Here is a 23,914-nt window from a genome sequence, read left to right as displayed (position 1 = left end):
CCCCCCCCCCCCCCCCCCCCCCCCCCCCCCCCCCCCCCCCCCCCCCCCCCCCCCCCCACAACAATAGGAAAATAAACACAAAGATCCCAAATAAACGCTACTAACAAGGATGTCTTCATTTCCCTCTGGGCAAGCACCGCTTTGAAGTTCTTTTTTTAATATATTGCCGTATTTTGAGGATTTCAAAAATCGATTTCATCACTGCGTCTATCTCTACACTGGCTTCTGGTTTACCTGACAACTTCACGTGACTCACAGAACACTCTAGACACAGACCAGACATGCAGAAGCGACAGTTTAACCACCAAAGTTAGCAGCGACAGTATAGGATATGATATCTGACCACGTCAGCACAGTTCTAGAGTACTACTCTAACTGGAAGAACCCTTCTAGGAAGGAGAAACATTCACTCATGCTTCAAATGAATGCACGCATAGACACGACGACTTGTGAGCAATAGGGATGTCCAGGTTGCTAATACAGGTGATCACAACAAACAAAGCGGTGGCAAAACCATTACCTCACAATTACAAGATCATACATGAACCCGAGTTTGGGGGAGTATTTCTTTCTTTCCTTTCTTTCTCTACAATAACAACAGCTGGTAAACTGACTAACATGGACTAAGCTGGCCTCACCTTTAAACACATATAGGCCTACCTTTCCCAAAAGGTATTGGGAATTGCCTAGTTTTCTATTTATAGCTTCAGTTGTTGTTGATGACATTTAAATATATATATATATGCTCGGTCAGGAACTCATAGTCAGCAACTTCAAAGTTATGGCACGTCTCTGTTATGCTCGTGCATGTTACCAATGCATACAAATGTAAACGAACGAAGCCACAAAGCAATTACAGAGCGATTATCCCACTATTTCCAAACCCCACCACTGGCATCTACCTCCTCCTTTTACCGTTGACAACACGGGCAGCCCCAGCCCAAATACTGGTCTAGACAGAGCCTTCGCTCGCTGACTAACGTGTTTTTATCCAACCTCACCTTAATACATGGACCTAAGGGTGCGCTGACTCATCGCATGATGTATATTAATAAGATGAATAATCAAACAATTTGATTAATCTCGGTCTCCGTGCAACTCATCATTGGTTATATTTCAAGCCGTATACAGGTGCTATAACACCAATTCATAACGCAATCTTCTGCTTGAAGATTTTCTTTCCTTTCTTTATTTTGCAGTCTTTCTCGTTCGCAAGATATGAATGAGGGCTTTCAGCTCACCCAAGTTTAACAATGGCTTGTCAAACATGTGTTCGCGAGCTAGAGAGGAAGTGGAGAACAAGATGATAACATCTGGACAATAGTCTCTCGGAATAAGCAACAGCAGACACAGCGTTGGCCTTCAAAATTAATAACCGGCCCGGAACTCTAAAATAGGTCCCCGATCACATGTTGCCAGTTATAGCCGGCTAGCTCTTCTGATGGTCCCACCTCACTTGCATAGACCACTCTCCTTGAGGACGAACTCATTAGTGACGTCACTGTATGCAGTCAAACCAAGCGTGGTTTGTGTGTGCGTGTGTCTGTGTGGTCTGTGTGACCGCGTATTGCCGAATATGCGCAACTCCTACCGTTGCCAGTTGCCGGAGTTAGTAAGAGAAAAGGCGGTCTGGACAGCAAGCATTTATTACGGCCTGAAAGTAGAAAGCGTTTGCTCCTGCGATGTATTTTGACGCGCCTGCTTGTTGCTGAATGGTTTTAACCGCGCTCTATAGTTAAAACCCATTGCGTTGTGTGTGGCGCGATTCACAATGGATTTATTATTTGTATGTCGAGGGCAGACATCGCCCGGTCCTTCTTGTAATTTTTGACTTGTCATCACTGGGTTAGTGTTCCTTTTCTTCCTTTTTCTGAACGACAACAACAAAGACGTCTAGCCACTGCCTGACATTTGGATACTGGTGACCACATGGTTCAACATTTTTGGAGGGCGAATTCACATCGGAGAGTCTTTGCTTGCTTTTTGAGCCTTCCCTGGTTCATGGGGTAAGTAAACGAATCTACACATCCTCAAATATCACTGCAAATGTAGTGGTGCGGGCTGTCAACACGTGCTGCTACTTACTGTAGAAAATTTAATAATTAGGCGCGTATATTGAGGTAAGGGATATCCTAAAGTAAGGTATCCTTATGGTCTTTTGTTTTTACCACACTTTATGATCCGGTAGACCGAGACAACTAATAACGTAGGCTATAATGTCTACGCGAAAGATCGCTATGATTACATTTGCATACCTTTTTATTTATTGAGCATCAAACCAATCCAAAGCTAAATGGATTATATGTTATTTACTTGCCAATCGCTGACCTACATGCAATTATTTTCAATAATTAATGTAGGGTGCATATGAACACGCCGTAACAGCTATCTTTGTATTTGGATACTTTAATGATGTGTGCTGCAGCATCATGGGAAGTCCATCTCCCAGGCCGACTTTTTGTTGGGGCACCCCCTGTGCGACCTGGCAGGGGGGCACCCTCGCTTTTTGTGGCAGTTGCCCGTCCCGCTGTGCACCCCCCCCCCCTCCCCTCCTATGTTGTTGAAGTCAGTTCATCCGTCACTCGACGTAAGACATTGTACTGAAAGGATGTATTAACGAGACAAAAGGTTTCTATTGACCATCTTCACCAACGGTGACGATTCATCCAAGTTACATATCTCCACAACTCTAGTGGATCTCCTGATCCAAACATTGCATCAAGCTAAACGCGCGGTTACATTATATTGCTAAACAAGGATGAACCAGATGACACCCTTTCACTGGAAAATGTCAGAATCAAAAGTATTGTTAGGACGAAAGCTAACTGAGGCTAACCCTATTCATTCGCATCACAATGCGAGCCCTCTGTCACGCCGTTTATAATAACAATCGAAGAAGCCTGCTCTACAGGGCCTGTGCCCTGAGTTTTCATCTGTTGTGAATACCAGGAGATGAAAGGAGTGGTGGTAGTAGAACGAGGGGGTCGTTGCATGCTGGCGGGGCATTCTGACAATCTCGGTGCCGCCCAGTATCAGGAAGAGCAACTCCGTGGTGAAATCGAACGGGGAAGGGATGTCATTTGTCAGCCTTCCCTCCCGTGAGAACCACTACATAGATAGAAACACCCTCCCCCGACCCGCAAAGAGATAAGGAGATAGGTTGACGGAGTTGATGTTTATTGCCCAGATAAAAAGCACCTAAAATCTGTCCACTTATCAACTTCCCCGCTGTGGTTGGTCCTCTTTTGAGTGAAAGTCCATGAACGGCTACATTTGCACTGGGTCAAAAACCAAAATAAGCAGATGTTGGTGATATTATTGTGTGAGGTTTGGGGTTATGGTCAGTTAGTTGCCTAGCAACTTCTGCTATAAAGATGTCGCAGCCAACTGAAACTGGACACAAAAATGTGTTTGCGGAGCCGCAACTGCACGTCAAATAAGGAATAGTAAACATCTCTTTGTGATAACATCATGAGCTAGCGGAGGTGGGGGGGAGGTGAAGGGGCAGAGGAAGCAAGGGTGAGCGGCATTGAGAGAGAGAGAGAGAGAGAGAAAGAGAGAGAGAGTATCAGGTGTTGAAGTCTCCTGCATGTCAGCACGTTCAATGATGTGGGTGTTGAGCGAGTTTTGCGTGGCGTGTGTACACCTGGAAGACCCGTTTGGCCCCCACCAACACCCCCACCGCTCAGGTGCCTACTGGTCTATCTCCCAGCATGCCGAGCGGGCAGATGATGTGATAGGGCTGGTCCGCCGGCCGCGCTTGGACCATGTGACCCCAACGGCTCATTAGACCCGGACAAAAAGGAAGACGCGCCCCCACGCCTTCAGCCCCTCTTGAGGGGCTGGCAGACTGCATCTCCAGACACACACACACACACACACACACGTATGTTCACACGCACACACACGTACACACCACACGCGCACACGTACACACACATGCTCACACCGACATGCCCAGACTCACACACAAACATACACACACACACACATGCTCTGACTCACACAAACACACACACACTTATACACACACACTTGCTCAGACTCACACACACACACACTCTCTCCAGGCACGCACAAACACCCTCCTGCACAGGCACACAAACGCTCAGGCTCACACAAAAAACAAACACACACACGCCGTGAACTGGGTCCGTAGCGCTCTCAGCCAACCCGCCCCCGCCGCCACGGGTCCAGTCCTTCGCGCCGGGCCGCACGTGGAGCCCAAGCCTTTCAGGCAGACCCCCGTGCGGCGGGGGGGGGGGGGGGGGGGGGGGGGGGATCTTGACACTCCATTATCTCTACAAAGACCCAGACACCGCAGGCCAGTCTCTCGCAGCCCAGCGAGCCAGGGCTGAAGGTCTCTCAAGGCGCTGGCGCTCCAGAGGGGAGCGGCTCAGCCCGGCCTAGGCCCTTCCAGGAGCTTCCGAGCGCCGTGGGAGATGAAGACGAAACGGGAGGAGACACACGGAGGAGGAAGAGGAGGAGGAGGGCTGGAGAGAGAGAGGGGAGGGGGAGGGTTTAGTAAGGGGTCGATAAACAAACAAATGTAAAAGGCGCCGGGTGGATAAATAAATGAATGATAATTCACTGGTGGGAACCGGGGAGGGCTGGGTGGGGTTAAGGAGTGTGTGGGGGGGGGGGGGGTGAAGGTGGGGATGTGTGCGGAGTGGGGTGGGGTGATCCCTGAAGGATGATCATGTTTCAGGGCCCGGCCTGGGAGAGAAGGCCTGTTGGAAGAGGAAACAGCAAGAGGTTTTTTCCTCGGGGGGGTGCGGAAGAGAGAGCTTCCCTTTTGTTGTATGTTGTGTGCACACACCGCTTTATTCCGCTGTATAGGAAAGGTGAAAACACTGAAAGATCAGAGCAGACAACAATAGGTGACTTGCCCGAGGCAGGTCTGTGGATTTCTCCTTTTTTTTTTTCTTCTCCTAACTTGGTTTAATGCAACCAGTCACACGTCACAGGTCAGCGCTGCCTGGCTTAAAAAACAGAACAGCCTGGAGGTGTCATGGTGGATCGCAGACAGACACTACTAGGCGGTTCTTTGTGGGCCGGTGTGTGGGGGGGATACCTCCTCTCCACTGGGACACTGATAGTGTCTCTGCTTTAGTGCTGCGGCCATCTGGACTCCAGAGACTAGGCTACAGTTAGCTAGTGGCTGACGCTCTCCCTTTGCCTTGAAAAACACTTTCTTAGGGTGTGGCAGCTGGAGCGAAATAAACGCCTTCTGTTCGCCCGTTCCCGACGCACAAGTCGCAACATACAGCAGACCCGCAGTGGAAGCAGGTTCTGAATCCCGGCCAAGAGCTGGGAGTGTCTTGAGCGCAAGGAAAAGGCCTTCCTGACACCAGGCCGTGGTCACAGAGCCCGTCCGTCTCGTCTGTCTTTGTGTTAGCACAGCGGCGACTGGAGAATGGAGAATGGACCGTTTTGTTCGCCGATTAAGTTTTCTTACTGTATTTGTGAAAAAATCGCATTTGAAACGAGCAACTTTAGTACAGATATTTTTGTGTGTGAAGTAATAATTACCCAGCCTGGCCTTTTTTCGTCTCTGTCTCTCTCTTTGTCTCTCTCTCTCTCTCTCTCTCTCTCTCTGTCTGTCTGTCTGTCTGTCTGTCTGTCTGTCTGTCTGTCTGTCTGTCTGTCTGCCTGCCTGCCTGCCTGCCTGCCTGCCTGCCTGCCTGCCTGCCTGCCTGCCTGTCTGTCTGTCTGTCTGTCTGTCTGTCTGTCTGTCTGTCTGTCTGTCTGTCTGTCTCCCTCTCTCCCTCTGTTGGTCTGTGTGTGGGGAATCGCCCCCCTTCCCCCCTCCCCCCTCCCCCCCGGTTGCATCTATAGCAACCGAAAAAAGAAAAAGGCGACGTCAGCCGTTTTATGGCTGAGTCCCTAAATATTTATACAAGCTTATATCTGGGAAGAGAGACCGTTTCTTAAGCCACTTGTTTTCAAGCATCGCAAGGGAACCAGGCTACAAGCTCCCATTACATGCCTTCCCCACCCCTCCTCTATCGAATGACATCAACTAAATACAAGCCTCCATATGGCCGGGCTGTAATGCATGTTGGAGCACGCCAGGATCGACACGCCGAAGAAAGGGAGGGAGACAGAGTGAGGGAAAGAAAGAGAAAGAGGAGGAGAGAGCACACAAGAGGGAAGGGGGCGGACAAAATAATCCTGTTGTGATAATTACGCTCACATCACACAGCGCAGTCTACCTGTATTGGCATACGATCCAAATAAGATCAACAAATAACAAAAAAAGTGGCGCTTTGCATACTGGTTTATATTCATAGCTACTGGTTTTATCAACTGGTGTTATTCTTGGGGGATAGGAACCCCAGCCACATGAGATTCAGTTCTATGATTATCAAACAAACATCTTTTTATAGACTTACAATGTCTACTTGTATTGGCCAACATATAAAAAGTACTGTTCTGCATGTGGGTGTATATTCATAGCAACTGAGTTAAAAAGGTAGGGTATGGAAACCCGAGTAGAAGTGAGGTTCATTCTGTGATAATTCCAGACACCTTGTAGCCCGGAATTTTTAGAAGGTGTACCGACATTTAATCTAAATTTACATAAAACTGACATATCAACTGCTGTTTCTCCTAGGGCATAGAACAACATCACATCAATGAAACAAATGCCTCATTCATTTCCGTTATGTAGGTGTTACGTTATGAGTAAGAAACTGAGTAAAAGAGGGAAAATACATCCCCCCCAAAAAAGCATGCATCTTTTAGAAGGTATTTTAAGGGGCACTGATTGACTCTGGTACAGAAAATTGCCTTTTCCTTAAACCTTTCATTGGCCTGTTGGTTGCGTTGTAGGATTAGCAGCGCTGAGGGCGTGTACAGCAGGTACATACATGGAGATGTGCGTGGGGTTTAAGAGCATTGCTCCTCCACCTCCTCCTTCTCCCTGGCCAGCCATTGTTTCCCACTAAGGCAACGTTTGTGCAGCTGGGGAGATCACTGGCATTACTTGAGTGGCAACGCCTCCACAAACACCCGCACGCACACACACACATACATACACATACACATACACATACACATACACATACACATACACATACACATACACATACACACACACAAATGTGCACACAAACCATTTAGACCCAAATTCAAATGAAAGATAGTGGACATAGCTATCGTAACATTACCTCATCAAAAGGTTCTGGCCACATTCTCAACTCAAATAAAGTAATAATTTATTAATTTGCATTCATTATTCATTCATTCAATCACTTATCCGGACATTAAATTGTGAGTGTGTCTTCCGTTCCGTTGAGGCGGTACATTGTGTGGTTGACCTGTACTTTGACCTTTTGGTTGTAGGTGCACTTACCTGTTTTGTCAGATACATTCTGTTGACTTTTGCAAGAGGTGGAATTTGGGTTGTCGTTTTAAGCTTCAAAAGACAAACAACCTGTAGCCATAGGCAAGCCGGCTAATGGAAGACGTGAGCTTGCGTTAGTGGTGTAGAGTGACAGAGCAAAAGCGGAAGCTGTTAGCGTTGGCTAATAAGTCAACGACTCAAACGCATCCATTTGAAATCCAATTGGTTTCCTAGGTCAAAGTCAAGTATAATTTGTCTCACTACTATAGCCCTACGACCGCTACCTCATAGCAAGATGCAGGCTAAGATGTGTTATTCAGGCCTGGCTGTTTAATGTTAGACTATTTTAGCCCTGGTTGGATCAGCACCGGTCTGGCTCAAAAGAGCTAGTGGATAATGGCCCTTTTAAACACATCCCTTAGATCTAATCTCATTAAATATTTACAGTTTGAAATGAACCACAAAAAGAGGAACACACAACCTCCATCTGCTTTTGAGTCTGTGTATCGAATGTTAGAGACACACCATCGATTGGCGGGGTTGTATTTAATGTACAGACTGGGGCTGTACACGGTGTCCATGATTTTTCCACATATAAGTCTGTGACTAAATTTTGTGGACTCTATGCAGATTCCATCTATCGCTTGGAGGGGGGGGCATGGGTCTATGTCTCTTAAGAGCTTGAGGAATTCCAAACGCTATCTCTTTTTCTCCAAGGGATCATATGCCTCTGAGGGCCAGAATTGTCTCTTGAAAAGCCATCGGAACATCTGTGTGGCCGTGTGGACACAACACCGCTCCTTCTCCAGGCAACAAAGTTCCTCCGTCCAGCACCAGAGCTCTGTTAAATGTCCCCAAGGTTGCCAGAACATTTTGGGGGAGCCTTTCTTTTTTCAAATGTGTGTGTATATATAGCCTATAGACGCCAACGTGCAGGACAGGGGTAGTGGGAGCGGAGAGTGGAGGAGGACGCTTGGGAGGAGGAGGAGGAGGAGGAGGAGAAGGCGGAGGAGGTGGGGGAAGGGGGTTGGGGCACCATCAATTTATCCTCTTATCAAATTGCCGAAGAAGTAGCCAGAAGTCTGGCCGTGTGCTGGCGTCAGTAGATGTGAGTGTGTTCTTGGCGTTGCTCTTTCGTTCTCCGCTCTAGCTTGCTTTCTGTCTGTCTGTCGGTCTGTCTGAAGGTCCTTCCGTCTCTCTTTCTTTCTTTTACTGTCTGTCTTTCTTTTTCTCCTCTTGCTTTCTTTCGTTGTCTTTCTGAGTGTGTCTCTGTAGGTCTGTCAGTATGTTTGCCTTTATCTCTGTCTTTCTGTCTTTCATTTATTCTAGTTTCTCTCTCTCTCTCTCTCTCTCTCTCTCTCTCTCTCTCTCTCTCTCTCTCTCTCTCTCTCTCTCTCTCTCTCTCTCTCTCTCTCTCTCTCTCTCTCTCTCTCTCTCTCTCTCTCTCTCTCTCTCTCTCTCTCGCCCCTTTCTCCCTCTCCACGTCCCTGCATGCAGAGACTGCCGCCTCTTGGCGTTTGGCAAACCTCAGCGCTAATCAGTGAAAATAGCATAGACTGTCACGGTGCATTACCTCGCAGGCCGTCGCCAGTGCTCACAGGGCAGGAGGGGAAAACCCCGGAATCAATTAAACCAAACACGCAACAACAAAAAGTGAACGATCACTGCAGTGCCGTTGAACAATGTCAAACGCATATGATGCGGCCTCTCCCGGGACAACCACCCGACCCCGCTGAACGGGGCAGGACAACATGAACCGAGGGTGGAGGCCTCGCTCCACAGCCACCAGCAGCACAAAAGGGAGCAGGGAAAGCAGGACAAAGGAGATGCGAATCAGGGCTTCAAAGCCATTCATTAGCACGGCAACCTCTGCGTATCCACACACAGACAGTGGGAGCACATCAGGGAAGCTGAAACCTGACTCAAGCTCGCCCCTGTATAGTGTTCAACTCTGTAGGAAACTTAAGGGCTTTAAAATGCTGCTGCAGACTAGATTGGTGCTGGCCCAGCGAAAGAGTGACACGAGTGACTTGCCAGATTTTAATGCCTTTGTACTTGGGAAACTAAATTTGGAGTTGTGGTTATCTGAAATGCAGAACCGTATCTAAGGTATTTCAACCAATACTGACACGGTGTTCATGAAATTGTATTCTCCCTGGAAGCATAACTGAGGAAGGCGATTGAATTACACTGTGTCACGATTCGTCGAAATACCCATATCCAATCCTGGAATTTTCGATCTGGTTACAAATAATGTGACTACCTGAAGTACAAACATGTAGGCTACAGCAGAAAATGGCACGCTACTCCTTTCTGTGTTGGGTAGTCAGACAAGCTCGTATCTGGGTGATAGGGGCATTTCCCCTTTCTTTAATTTAATATCAGTTTTGTCCGAGCAGTCGGCTGCACTCAGTCAGCGTGCACTTGGCCTGCACACTGAAACACCTCATATCAATGATTTCAAGCCATCTCCTTTGCTGTGTATTCTGCAAAACCTTTACCCCGGTAAATACCCATGTGTGGTTCAAATGTGTTGCATGCTCACGTCCTGCAAAGCAGTTTTCAGCAATAAGAATCGTCTGATAAACCAAGTTTCCGTGAGAATGTTCTGTGTCTAAAGGTTGACACTTTCTTCAGTGTGGTCGAGCTGTGAACGGCTTTTTTTCCAAACACATGCACGATTGAACAAAGTCCCTTTCATTTTATATTTAATTTATGTTTAACATGTTCTAAATAACGACGGTGATCCAAGGCTTCGAAGCCGGTTGCAATATATTCGACTGAAGCTGCAAAGGTTTCAGGGAGCCCTCGCTGACCATGCTTCTCTGACGGAGAATGCTTCTTTTGCAGACTTTTACTAAGCCGTAATGAGGTCTTTAATAGGGATCGACTCAAACATGTCAGCTCCAGATGTGTGCTGTGTAAATCCTTCCTGATGTGCCTTGAAGCACCTCTCTGTAGTCTCCTCTGTTTGATGTTGGCGGCGGAGTTTAAAATATATATGCAAGCGGAGGGGGAGGTTGAGAGGGGTGAGGGTGGCGTTGGTGGGGAGGGATCCTTACAATGAGGAAGAGGGGCCGCTGAAGACCCTTGAAGTTGTACGCAGAATATTATAATAAATGAGCATGGCTGATATTAAACCAATCAGGCTTAAGATGACAGGGTGGCGTCTGAGGCCAAACGTATTGCCTCTTAGTCACTCCCCCGTCTTCCCCACTCTCCCCCGTCACTTCAAGGGACCCATTTTGAAGAAGAAGGGGGGGGGGTTGGGGTTGGTCCGCATGGTCATGTGGCTAACCGCTCCTCCCAAGGAAACAGCGATGGCCGACTTTTACACAGCTCTTTGTCTCAAGCCTCACCTAACTGTCGCTCTCTGAGACCGCCCGCTGCGTCGACAGCTGCCGCGAAGGAAGCTTGATAAAGTCAGAAGGAGGGAAAGGGAAAAAGGGGGGAGGGCTTTTTTATAGGGAACTATATATTAAATACAGTATCCTCTTAGTCTTCTCATTTTCTACGTTGAATAACTCCAGACCCTGTGGTGGAGAACGAATTCAAACCGTCAGCAGGGGTAATCCCTAATTACATGATTAAAGCACACGTATAGGGGCCACACCTTCCCCTTTGATAGCCGTTTAAACAGGTTTTTTTTTAAAGAAACTAAATCGGGAAAAAGGTTAATAGGAACCGACAAAGTAGTAGCCTATCATTTCTTTTTGGGCGTTTTAAATTAGATTTATACCCAAGGACAACAGAGGCTAGGGTCTGATCAGAATAAAAAGGCTCATCAGTCCCTGAATAAAAGGAACTTATTAAAAAATATATATAAATCCTACAACGTTTCACTCTTTGATGACTCAAAATAAGTTCAGCCTCTTTTTTCGGACTAGCAGGAATGAGATTTGTGTTCGTCCGGGACATGGTCTGGCAAGTTTATACAAAGCACCAAAGACACTTTTTATTTTTTCTTGCTGACTTTTGTTCCCCCCCCTCTCTCTCTCGCTCTCTCTCTCGCTCTCTCTCTCTCTCTCTCTCTCTCTCTCTCTCTCTCTCTCTCTCTCTCTCTCTCTCTCTCTCTCTCTCTCTCTCTCTCTCTCTCTCTCTCTCTCTCTCTCTCTCTCTCTCTCTCTCTCTCTCTCTCTCTCTCTCTCTCTCTCTGGCTCTCTCTTGCCCCTGTGGAATTCCTTTTAAAACTCTCAGACTGTGAGATATCACAGGCCTCCATCTCCTATCTGTAGGCTGTGCTGACTCTTGACAGTCAAAGTCAAAGAACAACTCTGGAACACTCTGTTTCCCTATTAAGCCCCCCTCCCCCCCATCCCTTTCACTCCCCTGACCCATGATCACCTCAACCCCTTCCCCCTAGCTCTGACCAGCTTGCCTTATTTTTCTCATAAAGCTGACCATTATCTGAATTCTGCATCGTTAGCGCAACAAGACAACAACACCACAACAGAGCCCGCTGTCTATCCGAGATTCACTCTTCCAATATCGGGCCACTTGTGGGCTAAACGCTGGAGGATAGAAAGCTATAGTCTGTGTAGTGAAATCACCACCATCACCACCGCCACGAGGCAATTAGTTTAACTTTATTATGGGTGCCCTCTGAGTTTCCACATGGCTGCCATTTCCTCATTTTTTTTGATTTTGCACATTGGCGATGTGGGGTTTCAGGTGTCTGTGACGTCAGCATTTGTGTTCCGCCTGGTGGTGTTTGAATCTGTTTTCATGTACCACAGATTGAACCGGAAGGTTGTTAAAGGTCAACCACAAAAGCGAACTGGTGTGCAAGGTTGTTGATGTTTTTAGCCCCTAATGTATAGCCATAAACATGTGAGTGTGTGTGTGTGTGTGTGTGTCTTTCGCGTCAGCTGTCTCTTTATCTTTGTTTTTGCGATCCATTTATCAGGTCTGTCACCGCAGAGCTGTGTAGCGGAGATAACAGATCCAAGAAGGGCACTGAAACGCTTCCTCTCTGCTTATTCCTCTCTTCCTCTCCTCAAACATAAACAATACCAGTATCAGCAGCAGTAGCAACAGCCCTAGCCTCCAATCTCTCAGGAGGAGGTGGTGGAGGAGGAGGAGGAGGAGGAATTTGCTCCTGTAACCCCTTGTGAAAGGGTAGGGGGTTGGGGGGCATCATTCGCATTGTTGGCCAATTTCATCGTCACTCTGCGTCCAAGTTGTCTTTGGCCCCTGTGTGGCGGTGACACCAACTCACTCCAAGTACATTGGTTGCATTCCACCCCCGGCCCTTGTGGTTGCAGCCCTTCCCAGTGCTCCAAACCCTCTGCTGGGTCACTGTGGTTGAGATCAATGCTGTTATTGGTATCCTAGTTTAAAAAACTGTTCATGGAACAAGCCCCCAGGGGCTTATTGACTAATGGAGAGAGGGAGAGTCCCAGCTGTTCCCTGACAGACAGCCACCTGCTCACCTCTGCACCCCACTGGTTTGTGGTATGAGTGAGACCACAAACACGTTGGGCCGTTTTTCACCGGGGAGTTGCTAACCTGTTTGTACAACAGACCCCCTCCTGCTCCACATCTACAGAATCTGGCTGTTGTGGTTTCTAGTAGGCTCAGAGAGCAGCATTTAGGTTGAGGGTAAGGATGAGGCAAGGGTGGCAAAGACCTGACATGATAGAAAAGACATCAGCAGAAAAATAGAAAGAGAGTGGGTGTTTGACACACTTTGGCTCCTCTGGAGTTTCCATGTGATGTGAAAGTTTTGCACCACTTGTACCCACAGATTTACCATTACAATTACAATTAGGGCATTTAGCAGACGCTTTTATCCAAAGCGACTTACATCGGTTAAAAAAACACATTGACACACCGACGGCAGAGCCAACCATGCAAGGCGACAGCCAGCTCATCAGGAGCAGTTAGGGTTAAGTGTCTTGCTCAGGGACACATCAACACTCAGCTAGGAGGAGCTGGGGATCGAACTAGCAACCTTTCGGCTACAAGACAACTGCTCTACCTCCTGAGCATAAGCCGACCATGTGAATTTAACCGAAAAACCTCAACATTTTATGGGAATTAATCGGCAGTTCTAGTGAAGTGACTAATCTTCGGCCATTGCTCAAGCATCGGGCAGTCGTCATCCTTCTTCCTCAATTCATGCGATGACCGTCACCTTTCACTCAATTTCATTTGCGCTACAGCGCTACTCTAAACTAAAATGAAATATCCACACAAACACACACCCCCTGATGGCTTGAGCCTAAATTTAACTTTCACACTGCTTTCGGTGGAGCACAGTTATTGAACAGCAAGATTGACGATAGAGTGGAGAATCAGATGTTTGACATCGATTTTATATAATCTGTATAGAATGGTGATATTTTTTCACAGGAAGTGGTTGATGGTAAACATTCATAATATCCAGGGCCTCCAGTGGTCAAAGTCTCCCTCTTCGGGTCTTATATGTGGGACTAACGCATGTGCATTCGTTGCTCACTCTGAGAAGTCTGGCTACGGTCAATGCTCTCAAGCGCTAATGGACAGTTCGCCGGCTGGGGTTTGCGCTTGTCAATGCCAGTGGCTTTAATGGAGTGAACGCGTGAACCCGAGGAAGAAGAGATAGTCTGGGAGACAGGGAGCGGGACGCTCCGTACTACATTAAGCGCCAGGAGGACCCGCTCATCCATGCTAAGGTGATGAGTGCTACACCCAGGTAGCCTGGCCTAATGCACCGCCCCAGATACCAGATAAGAGGCCAATCTAAACTGTCCGTGTAGACAGGATAATCTTATCAGAAACAAAACATTTACGAGGAATGGCATGATATGGTATGTATTTAAGTGTGTTGGACCTGATATGTTTGTGTGTGTCGGATGTGTGTGTTTTGTTTGGCAGGGGGGGGGGGGGGGGGGGGGGGGGGTGTAAATGCATGTCCTTGTGCATGTCAGGGTGTAGTTGCTTTGTTGTCCAATCGCCGTGGTTTCACCCAGGAGAAAGTGGACTCCAGGGTTCAGTCGGCAGTGCGTGACTGGCAGCAGGTGTCGTAATGGAGTGGCGTGGGTTCCAAGGTTATTGGTGAGGAGTTGCCTTTGCTAATTGGGGCTTATCAGGTGTTCCTGGGAAACCCAAACACCACCTGGGGCCTTTGAGGGGCCGTCATTCACAATGATGGAGAGAGAGAGAGAGAGAGAGAGAGAGAGAGAGAGAGAGAGAGGGAGGGAGGGAGGGAGGGGGAGAGAGAGAGAGAGAGAGAGAGAGAGAGAGAGAGAGAGAGAGAGAGAGAGAGAGAGAGAGAGAGAGAGAGAGAGAGAGAGAGAGAGAGAGAGAGAGAGAGAGAGAGAGAGAGAGAGAGAGAGAGAGAGATTAGGACACAGTAAGGCTAAACGTTCAGAATCATCAACTCATTATGTAAACATGTAGTGCAACAGCAAACACAGTTTATCTCATATACCATGTACGTACAAACGTCCTGTGTGACACGGAATACATGTTATGGAACTCTGATTCCTGTCGCAGAATAAAAAGTGCAGAACAGGCTGCTTCTGTTGACTCAGATTCACAATGACTAACTGCATGTCTCATATTGTACTTCTGGGAAAAAGAAGTGAAGAAACCACCAAAGAGAAGTTTTCAAAAATATCTTTCGCTCACTTATCTCAAAGGCCTGACCCCGTTGTTTCTGCTTAAGTTAAAAAGTAGGGCTTGGTGGTGGATTGTTGTTCAGGAATCAAACACCATTGTACTCTGAATAATACGGCACAATAGGGTCTTAACATTTCGAATTCAGGACTTTCAAAGAAAACGTTTTTACCGCCCCGTCTTGGGTGTGAGTGATAAAAGGACAAGACCACACTGTTGTCCCTGCCATCCCATCAGGGTCAATAAAGAGTCATTTGACAACATGGCTCTATCCAATGGAGTGAGGCTCGGATTGTGTTGCATTGTGTTGACGTTTGACGGCGGCAATTTGAGGATCCGGAGCAGAACGATGATGAGTTTGTCAGCCTTTGTTTGTGGCTGCGGTAAGGATGAGGGGTTGGTGAGGGGTGTTGAACCCGAACAGGAACTGTCTGGGTTACAGCCGGTGAACTTGGAGCCACGTCTAGGTTTTTGCAGAACAACACCAAGTACAGGCAGGGCTAAACTAAGCTAAGCTAGGCTGAACCAGCCTGTCAGGTTTTCGAACACTTTAGAATAAATCCCTTGACGACAAATGGCAAGGACTCCTGAAGGAGCCCTTGGAACACACACGCACGCACACGCACGCACGCACGCACGCACGCACGCACGCACGCACGCACGCACGCACGCACGCACGCACGCACGCACGCACGCACGCACGCACGCACGCACGCACGCACGCACACACACACACACACACACACACACACACACACACACACACACACACACACACACACACACACACACACACACACACACACACACACATCACAGAGGGGTTTCTTGATATCATCTCAGACCCCCCCCCCCCCAAACTAAATACAAATCTGTGTATCTTTCAATCTAAGATAAAACCAGACGCTGAGCAGTAGATTTTCAGAGCTGTTTTTTGTCAGTTCTTCCATTATCTAAACATTATTGCAGGATGCGAGTGATTTTTATTTTTTTTATCTAATAAAATTGATCTTGAACATGCAATGCCTCAAGGCCTTCATATTTGCATCTTTTAATGGCCATGAAATGGCGAGCGGGAGGAGGCTTTCCGGATACATCAGCCCAGAAGAGCCAATGATCGATTGAGAATCCAGTGAAAATAAGATCTGGTTGCATTACGGCTATTTAATTTCTCTGCTTTTCAGAGCATTGCTTGAAGGCAATACCCTTCAGACCAAGCCCTTGTTCTTAGTTCCCTATTAGACTGAAAACATGTCAGGAGATATGTTCCCTTATAAATGGTACTGTTTGTACTATTTATGCACTGAACTTTATATTTCAGAAAGTCAACTAAGTAAAAAGGGGGGGCTGGAGGTCACCCTTTACAATAAGATAGATTCATAGTTTGGTTTTATTTCTAACATTATGGTATGGTATTATGGTAGCAAACTCTGCAACTAGAAGCACTGAATGAAATGTGTTAAACTGTCTCCAATGATAAAGAACACCAAGGCTAACTTGGGAATAAGGCCCTATGTCCAAAATTCCGAACTACCCCGTTGAGCTATAAAAGTTATGTGAATTAACTCTTAATTATCTGTTCGTTGATGTTAATTACGCAATAATGGGTGATTAAGTTAGCCTTCTTGTAAAATGTTACCACAAGTACAATTATTTTATTATTTCAATATTTCCTGACAAAAGTTGATAAAAAAGGAACTGTTCTGGGTAGCCGGTGAGGTTTGTTCAAAAAAAAATCCGGAGATGTCTTCAAATGCCCGGTATTGATTTGCGTTGACGTGACGTCAAGGGGGATTTTGCGCTCTCTCAGTTCTGTGTGTGTGTGTGTGTGTGTGTGTGTGTGTGTGTGTGTGTGTGTGTGTGTGTGTGTGCGTGCACTTGTGCAAGTACATGACAAACTAGTCTCCTGCTGACGACTGCTGCCTTTGTGTCCAGATGCCGTTCCGCGCCGTTGATCACGCTCTCTCTCTCTCTCTCTCTCTCTCTCTCTCTCTCTCTCTCTCTCTCTCACTCACTCACTCACTCACTCACTCACTCACTCACTCACTCACTCACTCACTCACTCACTCACTCACTCACTCACTCACTCACTCACTCACTCACTCACTCACTCACTCACTCACTCACTCACTCACTCACTCACTCACTCACTCACTCACTCACTCACTCACTCACTCACTCACTCACTCACTCACTCACTCACTCACTCACTCTCTCACTCTCTCACTCTCTCACTCTGTCTTCCGATCTAACTCTTTCTGTTTTTTTTCCTCTACCTGTTGTTCCGCCTGCAGCTGTTTTATTTATTTTACAGCGATGATATTGATCTGAGGCGAAGAAGCTCAAAGACCCAGCTGTTGCTTGGTTCCAGTAAAGGAATAGAGAGAGAGAGAGAGAGAGAGAGAGAGAGAGAGAGAGAGAGAGAGAGAGAGAGAGAGAGAGAGAGAGAGAGAGAGAGAGAGAGAGAGAGAGAGAGAGAGAGAGAGAGAGAGAGAGAGAGAGAGAGAGAGAGGAGAGAGAGAGAGAGAGAGAGAGAGAGAGAGAGAGAGAGAGAGAGAGAGAGAGAGAGAGAGAGAGAGAGAGAGAGAGAGAGAGAGAGAGAGAGAGAGAGAGAGAGAGAGAGAGAGAGAGAGAGAGAGAGAGAGAGAGAGCGAGCGAGCGCTTGGAAGCATCAGCATAGTGTTTCAGCTGTAGCTGGCACCCAAGACGATCACATTACCTTAAACTGGTTTAAGGTACCAATTGAAACTGTAATGTGATTTCCAGATCCAAACCTTGCTCTCCTTTATTTGAAAAAAAAGAATCTGAAAAATAAGCCATCTTGCATTTCTTCCCATGCTGAAATTCCAGATGTTTACGTCTGTTAATTTCAAGTATGGTTTCTGGATAATACTTATATTTGTTTGTAAATTATCTATGCACATTTGAAAAAAAACATGTGTTCAAAGAAAAGGATTTTAAAATTCCTACTCTTAAAAACTAACTTCATTATCAATGAAATGCAAATGATGGATGTCAATATTTAGGGAAACTTATTTTAATTTCCTTTTGGTTGCATTGGTTTTTTGATATGAAGTTTTAAACTACAATTCAAAAGATTCACACTTTTCGTGTCCTAAAAGCTTGTTCTACATAAGCTTCATTTCTCCCTGGCTTTGTGTGTGTGTCACTAGCCGTAGAGAACGGGCCATGATAGAGAGGCCTGTGTGGCCGCCCAGGAGCCCTTGGTAGAGAGTCAGAAAGGTAATTCACTGGAGTGGAATGGGGTGCACTACGCAACAATGCCATGTGTTGACAGTCCACCGCTGCACAGGCTGGGTGGAATGTATCCCTCCGTTTCAGACTATGAGCTCTCCCCGGCTGAGCACAAGCAGTCAGTCTGATAGGGTCTTTTGTCCCTCTGTTTGATTCAACCTGACACAAATTAAAACGGTAAACACACAGTCATTTTTGTTGCTGGTTTTAGGTGCGAACATTTAGTCCAACTTTGTTTCCTGTGATTTTTGATCACAGGACTTATTTAAATTGTTTAATAATGGGCCCAAGAAAGATCATAGAAGGGTAAATAATACTTGATACCACATTTGTTTGGGGGTTCTTCCATTTAATGTATGGTTTTTGTTTCGTGTTGTTGGTTGCTGTGAGAACTTTTGACTTCTTTAAGATTAGACATTAAGGGTATTACCCGGTTCCTATTAGACAGCGGCTAGCCACAACTTTCTCAGTGTGTGGGAGTTTACTCAGAGATGTAGCCATCGCACGCAGAGAATTTCTTTGAGTGGTTTACACAGATTTGAGTGTGTGACAACAAAACTGTTTAATTTTATTTCTTAAAAGTCTCCAAACTTCTGGGGAATTCTGGATTTATTTAAATCAAAAGTATATAATGTGTTATCATAAAACCTTTTATCATTAGGCCTATTTAAGGCTGTAAAGGACATGGTTTTGATCGGAATAAATCAGATCACGTCAGGTCAAATGGACATGATTAAACAGATGACTTTACAGCAAAACAATTGTGTTATTCTGAACCATTGTCATAATGAAAAAAACATGACACAACTTTGACCTCGCAGAGTGGTTTCCGAGAAGAATGCCCTCGGCTGAGCAACAGAATGTTATTATATTTCAGTTTTTATCTTTGAAAGACAAATACTTCAATAAGTCAAGCTCATTGGTCCACCCTTCCTGCTAAGGGAGCACACTTTCCCTCTAACACAATTGTCCTTATCAGTAACCCAGTCTCTCTCTCTCTCTCTCTCTCTCTCTCTCTCTCTCTCTCTCTCTCTCTCTCTCTCTCTCTCTCTCTCTCTCTCTCTCTCTCTCTCTCTCTCTCTCTCTCTCTCTCTCTCTCTCTCTCTCTCTCTCTCTCTCTCTCTCTCTCTCTCTCTCTCTCTCTCTCTCTCTCTCTCTCTCTCTCTCTCTCTCTCTCTCTCTCTCTCTCTCTCTCTCTCTCTGCAGGTGACCCATTCAGGGCTCATGAGATGTGACAGCAGGACAGCCCAGACTTCCTCCCCGCCTGTGGCCTCATCCCCGTCAGCAAAGTTGGGGTGCTCCTTCCCGGGCCCGGACCATCTCCAACCCCTACAGCCGCCCTCTCGCCCTAACCCTCCTCCCGACGGATTGAATGACACTTAGCAGTGAAGCCGCCGTGCTCTGCCTCCCTGTCGCCATGAAGAGCCGGTACCAGCAGTACTACAACTCCACCCTCATCCAGTTCTACTACCGCTTCGCCAAGGACATCAGCCAGGAGGAACTGTTGCGGCGGCAGCAGGAGAAGAAGGAGCTGAGCACGCTCAACATCGTCATCGTGGTGCTGTGCAGCATCATCATCCTGGAGAACATGCTGGTGCTCATCGCCGTCTTCCGCAACAAGAAGTTCCACTCCGCCATGTTCTTCTTCATCGGCAACCTGGCCTTCTCCGACCTACTGGCCGGCTCCGCCTACATCGCCAACATCTGCCTGTCGGGGCCGCGCACCTTTGAGCTGCTGCCCGTGCAGTGGTTCATCCGCGAGGGCACCGCCTTCATCGCCCTGGCCGCCTCCGTCTTCAGCCTCCTGGCCATCGCCATCGAACGCTACGTGGCCATCACGGAGGTGAAGGTGTACGGCTCCAACAAGACGTGCCGCATGTTCATGCTGATCGGCGCGTGCTGGTTCACCGCCATCCTGCTGGGGGGCCTGCCCATCCTGGGCTGGAACTGCATCAACACCCGCGGCGAGTGCTCGGCCGTGCTCCCCCTCTACACGCAGCGCTACATCTGCTTCGCCATGACCATCCTCAGCGTGATCCTGCTGTCCATCGTCATCCTGTACGTGCGCATCTACCTGATCGTGCGCTCCAGCCACCAGGAGGCCACCAATTCGCCGGCGTACGCGCTGCTGAAGACGGTTACCATCGTGCTGGGCGTGTTCATCGTGTGCTGGCTGCCCGCCTTCACCATCCTCATGATGGACTCCTTCTGCTCCATGAAGGCGTGCCCCATCCTGAAGTACGCCGACAAGTTCTTCGCCCTGGCCACGCTCAACTCGGCGATGAACCCCATCATCTACACGCTGCGCAGCAAGGACATGCGCAAGGAGTTCCTGCGCGTGCTGTGCTGCTGGGGGCTCCTGCGGAGCGGGCAGCCCGCCGACCGGTGCCTGGTGCCCCTGAAGAGCTCCAGCTCCCTGGAGCACTGCACCAACAAACACGAACACCAGCAGACCACGCCCATCATGCAGACGTGCACCACCTGCGTTTGACGGGCCGCGTGTGTGTGTGTGTGTGTGTGTGTGTGTGTGTGTGTGTGCGTGTGATGTGTGTCGCACTGGCGTTTGTTAAAAGCACCGCTTCCACTTCTTGTTTTTCCTTTTTCTCGTGCACGTACAAAGAGGAAAATAAGAGGGGACAGGATGTTGGCCGGCTCTCTGTGGACGATTGGGGAAGAGAGAGCGAGGGGCGAGCGAGACGCGTGCACCGCTGCCGACGCCGGCGCGACCTGGATGAGGAAGCGATCCTGGAGGGCGCCGAGACCCCAACAGCCGAGGCCCTTGTTAAAAACTGTAAAAAAAAAAAAAAGAAAAAAACGTTCTGACTGACTTTCTCTCGCATTTCAACTCCAAAGTGAATTGTATGTATTTTACAATCCGTGTTTCTAACGTGTTCCATGCAAACTGAAGCCGTGACCAGCAGGCACAAATGGCTTGGGAAGAGACGTGACATTATGAACTCCTGGGGAGACTTTTGAAAAAAAAATGTGAAGAAAACGTGGGTACTAATTACAGACAATATCTACAAACCTTTACAGACAAGCCTTTGAGCTCTTTAAATAAAAAGAGCCCCCCCGCCCCCTGTCATGTATGGAAATGCCCCATCGAATACCAAATATATGTACGGCAAATGCCATCTAAATTAGATTGAGTTGTGGTGAGACTTGTGTCTACGTCTGCACTGATGTAAAGCGTGCAATGTTGCACTTTGAAAATTTGTAGGCAATATCAACCTTTCCCCTATGAGTTGAATGTTTGCCTTTTTTTCCCAAGACTTATGAACATTCCTACGCCCTCATAGACGTACGTTACGTATGGCCCTACACGATACTGCTCATGAGCACGGAGGCAGCAGTGATCTACTCCCTTTGAAACCCTGCACTCCAGACAATCCAGGACACAACACCCCTTATGGCGTCCCCCCCCCCCCGGGCAATGTATAACCTCTATATAACCTTTATAGTACCACTTCATTTACCAATACAGACGCCAAGTATTCTGCTTCCATGTACTGCATGATTTCCCTTTGTACTCGTTTGTATGCGCTCATATGTATGAATGGTATATATCCAAGTGCAGACTCCTTCACGTACAAACCCCCCCCCCCCCCCAAACTAGCCAACCGACCACTCCCATTTACCCGTTGCATTCAGTCCCCCCCCACCGCGCGCGCGCTTTCACCGTTGTCTGTAGTATCTGAACAATTTCCTCAGAGGAAGGCTCAATCACAAAACACACTTCCTGGAGTGAGTAGGCACTGATAGATTTCAGCTCTGAAACAGCTGTCACACACAAAGTCTAATGGGATTGTTGTCTTGACAAGTCGTAGCAGTGTAGCAGCAGTGCACTCCCTCCCTCCTCCCTGCCCTGCCTCTCCCTTCCATAGCGTCTTCCTCTTAGGCATATGCGGCTGAATGTAAAGTTTGAAGTGTTCGAAGGAGCGTGCGCTCTTCTAATGACAGTATTATTATTTGTATTTGTATTATTATTATTATTATTATTATTCATCGTCGCTGTTTGCATTCATCTGCGGGTGATGTTGCTTCCGGGTGTGATGACCAGGCTAGCTCACTCTCAATGTGAGTCTTAAATCGAGAAAAAAACACACACAGACAGACACACACATATGTTCTCCGTTATTGGTGGTCATACGCATCTCGCATTACCAGGGGACGAAATCGGATCTGTCGTGCGTAAACGCGTCTCAGCTTACCGAAGAAAAAATACATTAAAAAAAACCGCACATCCCCTGCTGAAGGGTGCACCGGATCCAGTTTCAGCGGTGATGTGTGTGCGCGTGATTGTATGCGGGGTGAGAGGGATTAAGCCCTCACGGGAAGTTCAGCTTCATCCTACGACAACGCAACGACTTCCTTTTGACCCATAGGAAGTCCTGTTTTTTATGTGTTTTTTCTCTCCGCAGTCCGGTTCCTGTTCTGGCCTCCTAACGCGTCTTCCTGTTAGACACTCACGCTTCCATGCAATTAGCTAGACAAAGACGGTTTTACTTAATTATTTCACCAGGTTTTTGAACTTCAGGAAAGCCATGTAGATCTAGCGTAAAAGCACTTTGGCAGCCTCAGCAGCATCCCCCCTTCACCCCTCCCCCCCCTACCTCCGCGGCCACACCCACACCTCCGCTTCTCTTTCCCCCTGGTATTTTGAGACGTGTTTTAATCTGCGTAACCTTCACTTCATTTTGTTGCCTAACTCTATATTTCAAAAAGATATACATAACTCTGTAAGTCATGTATGTATGTACATTCTGTATGTAGTGTTTGTGTGTGTGTATGTTTGTACAGTATGTGTGTGTACAGTATGTGTGTGTGTGTGTAAAATGTTAAATATGTATGAAGTGTGTAGTACTGAATGTTCTGTGTGCAATAGCCTTGCATTTCCTGTAGCACGCTGCCTGTGTGAAAATGGTACAATCTTAAACACTAATAGAGGTACATAAACATTGTGTTCATTGTATTCCCTTTTTTTTTTTATACAAAATAAACGAAATACTGAAATAATCATGCTTGTGTGTGTGGGGAGTTCTTCTCAGATGATTGACGGTTGTGCACGGTTCTTGAGCTTAAGCGCTTAGCTCTGAACAATCTGCACGTCCTGAGATGTCTACCTGTTGTGACCACATTGGAGAAGTAATCAAAATCGCTGCGTTTAATCCAAACATGCTCTGACAAGGTCACGAAGGCACTTGTTTCAACACGAAACTCCAGAAACGCTGCTGTGCGCTATACAGCAACCATTAATCACGGCTCGCTTTCCTAATAAAAATCTATTTGAAGGATGAAATCGGGTAGCGTAATGGAAATTTCTTTACAGGGCGTTCAGGTTGAATCTGGTTTATAATATAAAAAGGAATGGCTATTTGTAATTTGGCTGGGAGGCGCATGCAGAAGGAAAAAAAGGCCCTGGGAAGGATTTCTGGCTTTAAGGGGGTGAGTGGGAGAGGGGAGAGGCTGACAAGAGTGTAGTCTTGGGAGAGTTGGTGCTGGTTGTTGTCAGACGTCCAGGATTCCTGGGTGGGAAACGCTGGCTGAATAAGCCCCAGGAGGCTGTGCCGTTGGGATGGCTGCCAAGACTTTCCAGTGCCTTGCAGGATATGACATCACACTCACAAACCTGCAGGCCAAGCTGTGTACACAAAAGCGCTTCAAAGCGGAGGGATCACTTTTAATGTGTTCCAGAAATGTGCTAACAAA

At 47.3% G+C, this 23,914-nt stretch overlaps 1 protein-coding gene across 1 annotated transcript; it reads left to right on the top strand.

The window, feature by feature from the left end:
- The first annotated feature begins 1,429 nt into the window (after positions 1–1,429).
- Positions 1,430–23,222, top strand: s1pr2 (sphingosine-1-phosphate receptor 2). Its single transcript, XM_030377183.1, has 2 exons — positions 1,430–2,006; positions 19,412–23,222. Exon 2 carries the CDS (start codon positions 19,578–19,580, stop codon positions 20,694–20,696), a length of 1,119 nt encoding a protein of 372 aa, XP_030233043.1. The 5' UTR covers positions 1,430–2,006; positions 19,412–19,577; the 3' UTR covers positions 20,697–23,222.
- Positions 23,223–23,914: the final 692 nt, after the last annotated feature.

Source organism: Gadus morhua, chromosome 2 (genome assembly GCF_902167405.1).
Source record: "Gadus morhua chromosome 2, gadMor3.0, whole genome shotgun sequence".
Taxonomy (NCBI): Eukaryota; Metazoa; Chordata; class Actinopteri; order Gadiformes; family Gadidae; genus Gadus; species Gadus morhua.
This window is presented reverse-complemented; position numbering and strand designations above follow the sequence as displayed.